The sequence below is a fragment of the Pomacea canaliculata genome, linkage group LG3 (assembly GCF_003073045.1).
Source record: "Pomacea canaliculata isolate SZHN2017 linkage group LG3, ASM307304v1, whole genome shotgun sequence".
Taxonomy (NCBI): domain Eukaryota; kingdom Metazoa; phylum Mollusca; class Gastropoda; order Architaenioglossa; family Ampullariidae; genus Pomacea; species Pomacea canaliculata.
This window is the reverse complement of record NC_037592.1, coordinates 37633441-37639440: the sequence shown is the minus strand read 5'-3', so window position 1 is coordinate 37639440 and position 6000 is coordinate 37633441. Positions and strand designations below refer to the sequence as shown.

At 41.7% G+C, this 6000-nt stretch overlaps 2 protein-coding genes across 2 annotated transcripts in view; both read right to left on the bottom strand.

Moving 5' to 3' along the window:
* LOC112559839 overlaps positions 1–1666 on the bottom strand; it is a 3055-nt gene extending 1389 nt beyond the window's left edge. The window contains exons 1-3 of the mRNA XM_025231290.1: positions 1394–1666; positions 986–1071; positions 378–483 (exon numbers count right to left, since the gene is read on the bottom strand). Of these exons, the coding sequence (XP_025087075.1) occupies positions 378–483; positions 986–1071; positions 1394–1502 (301 nt within the window). The 5' untranslated portion in view covers positions 1503–1666. The remainder of the gene's footprint in view (positions 1–377; positions 484–985; positions 1072–1393) is intronic.
* A 2439-nt stretch (positions 1667–4105) lies between these two features.
* Positions 4106–5654, bottom strand: LOC112559710. Its single transcript, XM_025231055.1, has 4 exons — positions 5368–5654; positions 5051–5175; positions 4678–4783; positions 4106–4517 (listed from the first exon to the last, which is right to left on the bottom strand). The coding sequence occupies exons 1-4, from the start codon at positions 5369–5371 to the stop codon at positions 4363–4365; spliced, it is 390 nt and encodes a 129-aa protein (XP_025086840.1). The 5' UTR covers positions 5372–5654; the 3' UTR covers positions 4106–4362.
* Positions 5655–6000: the final 346 nt, after the last annotated feature.

Below are 6000 nucleotides of genomic sequence, written 5' to 3'. Positions count from 1 at the left end.
GACTCAAACCAGAGGACACTGGAGGAAACTGAGTACAGGGCTACGAACGAGCTTTTGACCCTGAGACTAACCATCGCAGACTCGACTGGAGTAAAATGTCTCTTGTCTAGTTGTCAGTAGAATCTGGCAATAAAGGCTGTACAACGTCTCTAAATAACTGGCAGTTATATGAGGGTTTATTCACCCTCTCGTCTTTGTTGTTGATTCTGCAGCATTCAGCAAAAACATGTATCTGACAGACAGGAAGAACGAGCAAAGGCAGACAGGCACACAGACAGGCAGACAGACTGGCATACAGACAGGCAGACTTCATCAGATAGATGAAGGGTCAACTGCAGAAAGAGGCGGACAGGCAGACAGGTGGATAATCAACTCACCAGCAACAACGTACGGGGTGTCCAGTTCAAATGAAAATCCACAGAGACTGTCAAAACTGTGTGAAGTTACATTGATTGCTTGCGTGTCGTTGAAATCATCTGGAGCCTGCCATAGATCATCATCATCATCATCATCATCATCATCATCATCATCATCATCATCATCATCATCATCATCATCATCGTCGTCGTCGTCGTCGTCGTCGTCGTAGTAGTAGTAGTCATCATCATCATCAACATCATCATCATCGTCGTCGTTTTTAAGAAAATGAAGAAGGGAGAAGGAGGAGGATGGGAAGGGAGAAATACCAAACAGAGCGCAGAAGAGAGATTTGAAAGGAAAGGAAAGTGTAGAAGGAAAAAAACAGAGAAAATGAAATAATAAAAAGAAGAAGGAAAGAGAAAAAGAAAGAGTGAACAAATAAAGAAAAGAAATGCAGAACATAAATAAATAAAGCAAAGAAAAATGGAGAAAGAAACGAACGGAAATAAAAGAAGGAAAAGAAAGAATGGAGAAAAGAGAGAAAGAAGGAAAGACGACAAAGCTTTGAAGCTGAAAACCAGACTATAAAGACAAGAAAAAAAAAAAAGAGAGAAAAAGTTCTAACCCAAAAGATCTGGTCTATCCAAAATGTGTAGACATCCGTGTCGCCATTGTCTTGAATGTCCAGTGCTTCTGCTATTCCGTGAAATACTGCAACGATGATGATAATAATAATATAATCATCATCAGTACCGGTAACAGTCTTGCGGATATTTTTAGAGGGAAGAAGATAAACATCTGGATACGTCTAGCTCATTATATACGATATGAAAACAGGGTGGTTTGTGGACTGTGGCAATCGGTACATCTCATGACATGCCAATCATGCCTCTGGTGGTGACAAATGGCGGCAGTAAGTCCGACACTGGTGTAGACACAGTTGCAGTTGTCGTGGCCTGTTAGCTCAGCTGTGAACTCCACTCAGGGTCACAGACTACAGAGGGGACAACTATGAATAGTCATCGTTACTCACCGATGGTCATGGTGCAGTAGCTGTCGTGGTCAGGCATCAGGCACGTGCACGCATGCGTAGCTGTCAGCCAGCAGCAGAAAAATAAAACCGAAACCAGCTTTTTCTCCATTGCTTCCTCTTTTCCAGAATCGTCTCCTGTGAGGTCCAAGCTAGAAATTGCAGCTTCTTCTCACTGGGAACAGCTTCGTCTGCAGCAACTGGTACACTAGGGTCTGGGGTCAGCAGAGTGGAACCACGGTGACCCTGCAACTGCGAACTTGTGTGAATTATGTATGTCTGTGAATTATATAGCCACCACTGCAGGAAGAGGACGCCACCGTCATGTCCGGGCTTGATGAGCAATCACTTCCGCTCAGTCATTGGTCTTCGTGAGTCGCACGTGCTAGATTTGACAAATTGTAATATTACAATATACAATATCAATATTTAGTCATACAACAAGCTAAAGTTCACTTCCCCGTGCTGGATTTGACACCAATTTGTGGGAATCCATCGAGAAGAGAATGATCCAGTAGGGTTCAGTATATCTTTAGTCTGGAAGAAAATATATGTGGAGTTAGGGGTGAGGGTAGGGTAGAGGCTTTCGTAGTCGGGTGGTTAGGACAGCAGTGTGGAGCAGACTGGCCCTTGTCCTGCTGAGGTCTGTGTCTGGATGACTTGGAAGAGGGGTGTCTCGTACTGAGCTCATTCCAGTCAATACAAATATTGCACTCTTTATTAAAAGCTTTCAAACACAGGGTCCAGTGGTATGGCCCTGTCTGGACTTCCAGTAGCTTCTGTGACGAAGAGGGAAATGCGCAGATGCCTGTGGCCCTCTATTTCTGTCCTACTTGTGTCTGGCTTCCTGAACGTCACTCACTCAAGTGTGGCGACTGCGTGTGTGTCATGTCACCTCAACTTTTATCGCCTCTACCTTCATCGTTTTGATCTCTAAAAATAGTGTAAGTGTTATTCACAAGGATAGTACGTCAGTCTGTTCGACAAACATGCTGTGTATGAAAGCGAGGGTTGTAAGAAGAAGACGACTACAGAGAGACAACTATCATGGAATGGACAGATTGGTGCAGTAGAACTAAGGTCTTGGTCAACAGTGAGTGAGTGAGTGAGCAAGTGAGTGACAAATGACAAATGACAAATCTTTGTTTACAAGGATAGCAGAATAAGTAAAAGTTATGCTTTTTTAACATCTAGCCCTCGATCTAGGTCGAAGAAACCGAAAGACTACATAATTAGAAAATTAAAGGAATTACAATCACAAAAGATGTACAGAGATTGGAGGGTGTGTGATGACAGGGATTAAAATGTTTGACAAATGCACAAGTAACACTTGGTAAATGTTCACTTTGTCAATGTTAGTAATAAATGTTCACTAATAAATATTTCAGGTGGAATGGGAAGCCTCTGTATCATGTCAAAGGTTTTGATATAGATGTTGTGGAAGTCCTGCTTTTGTATACACTGGATTCCGTTTGTTGGAGACGTGGAGGACTCTACTTTCAGACACCCTCTTATTACTTTGTTCATCCCAAAAATGTAGAAAGTGTAGGGGACATTTTATCCGTTAGTATTTTATAGACTTTTGTTGAATTTTGAATACAAGAAATCCTAGGGCTTTAATTTGAGTTTGAGTAACACGACAGCTCCCCTCTGAAGGCTTACAAAGGGCCTGATCGCACCACTGTTATTCCCACAGAGTGAAAATGTAATCACAATTTACTGAATATAAGTGTACAATGAGGGTCTCCGAGACTTTCTGTTTACTTCTTGACAGAAGATATGTTTTCTGTGATATAATTTTGATTATGGTAAGATATCGTGGGACCAAGACAAATTCTTATCTTTAGTCACACCTAGAAGTTTACACCTTTGGACTTGTGCTAACGGATGGGTACTTTGATGGATGTTTGCCTCTTGTGTTGGTCTCATGGTTGTTAGCATAACTTCTGTTGTCAGAGGTTGTTGTCAGAGTGTCAGATGGTTTAGCTCAATCCATCAACACTCTGTTGTAGGAGAGCCGCCAGTGCTCAGTCTGTTTGTGACATGCTTGTCTTGATGTGTCGTCGGCAAACATTTCGCATGATTGAAAATATATGAAGGGAAAGATCATTGATGTAGACAGAATAGAAGAGGACCTAAGACTGAGCCTTGTGGAACACCAAATTTCGTTACAATGGAATTCCGACATTTGGTCTTTAACTGCTACTCTTTTGTTCGTTCCAAGAGAAAGGATTTAGAGAAAACTAGATGAGCTGCTAAGCTTGTAAAATTTTATTTGCTTTTTCGATGAGCAGATGATGTCATTTGCGTCAAAGCATTTTCCAAAGTCTACCGAATGTCTATGGTGTAATGATTATCGCTTCTATTGCTTAACCACTGTTCTGCCATAGATGTCAGTGCTGTGTGGCAAGTGTTTGGGTGTTTTGATTGACTGATGTGAAGAACTTAATGTTTATATTAACCTTCAACCTCAAATAGAATATTAACTCAACGGACAGTTTTTAACTGGAGAAGCAGCCTCCGCAAATATTGTTCTTGAAATGTTCAAGAGTTTTTCTAATGGTTTCGTTGAACATGTAAGTAAACAGCTGCATTAGGCAAACTCTTTCACAACTTTCCGTAACTTGAGACATCTTAATTAGTGAAGACAGCTTATAGCGAATCAAACCAAACTAGTGCAAACATACGGCAATCAAAAGTCAGAGACTCAGTTTCATTGTGTATTATGTATATTTATTATGTATTTTAGAAGAATATAATAAATTACATCGAATCATTTGCACAGTTTCTTTTCTTTAACGTACTTTTTAAGCGAAGCACGTGCGTTTGTACAAACAAAAAGCATGTCTTTACAGCAAAGCAAAAGTTTCCACACAAAACAGTTTTAGGAAGCATCAACAGTGGAGTAAACACTGACGAGGCGGATAACGGAGCGTCCAGAGCTCGCGCTCGTCGTCCCCCATGACGTCACATCATGGCGCCGTCTTCCTCGCGTTCTTAACTTTCTGTCGCGTGCAGTAACGTGGAATGAGGCTCGAGATGAATTCCTTGTCTCCTTCTTCTGTGTGGTCCCACGACATGTTTGGCTCACACAATCCCGTTGTGAATGTCCCGTTGTTAGCAAAGACTGAAATCAAGGGAAATAACTCTATTTATCTTTGTCTCAGATAGTTAACTTTGGGAGGACGTGTTCAGCTAAGTGCAGGCTTTTGTTTTCTTCGTAAAAAAAAAAAGTGATCGTTAGACCTGCAAGAATGATGCCGGGATGTGACAGGGAGACAACTCACCACAGAAAATGTAGGGGACATCGAGCTCAAACCGCGTGCCACACAGATTGTCGGCGACAGATGTGATGACTGTGATGTTCTCCATTCCTTTGAATTCTTCTTTGGCCTAAAACATCGTAGAGATAACAAAATCAGAGAACAAGCCAATAAAACACAAATTCTAATAATAGTTTTGAATTGCGGCTGTACTAGAATGGTAACGTGGAGCGAAATATATTTTACCATTCCACTTTCAGTCTAGACAAAAAAGTAAAATGGAAAAGAAATTTGGATGACTACTGGTAACTATGATGATGTACGTAAGTGAGACTGACGTGACAACATTAGCAACGGAACATAATTATAATGACAACAATAGAATATTATCACTTACCCAGAAGACTTCGTCTATCATTACTGTGTAGACCCACATAGCAGTCTGGTCGAGCATCCATGAGTCGCCAATAGCTGTAGAAGGATCTCTCTCCTTGTACTCGGCAATGGCTGTTCCTCGGATGACTGCAGGGACAATGAAGAAACAATCATCAGCACATTCCGCATTTAAGCAGTCAGTGACACAAGATGAAACAAATCATCATCATCATCACCATCAACAACAACAATAACTAGAAAAAAAACAACAACAAACCACAGTATCATTGCCTGGGAAGGAATAAAACCATACCTCTCCTCTCAACCACACACACTTACTCATGTCTTTCCTGCAAAAGTTGTCGGCCAGAATTCTCCAGTATACAGGTGCACGCAAAGCCCATCGTCACAGAGGCACACAGAATGATTGCAGAGAAAACCATTCTCTCCATCTTGTTTGTCCGTGCAGGCAGTACAAATACCAAAGGACTTCTAATAAAGAACCGAGCTTGGCGGCTGCTCACTAAAACTTCTCGCCGACAAATTTAAGACCGAACCAGGAGGATGAAGGTGCAGGTCCACATTGAATACCAAAACTGTCCTGGCGGTTATATAGCCAAGCATTCACGTAGGCGCCACGGGCTCTTCCGGTCCTCAAGAGCAGATCCTTCCATGTAATTGTTGCCCTTGTTGATGCCCTCGGTATGTTTGTGAGAGGGCGGATGGTCAAAGGAAGCGCTGCCTGGACAGCAGCAACCACTAACGAAGGAAGTGTAATATTTTGATTGTAACCCTGTGATTTATTTGGAGCAGCAGCAAGAGAATGTATCCCATACAGAGCCCTACTATCAAACTAACCAATCAAATGATGAAAAAGTTGAGGACAAGAAAACTACTACGTAAATGTGAAGCATCTTGGGATAGGCTCGGAGCTTTTTGTATGAAAATTAAAATGTCGGAAGAAACTATAAC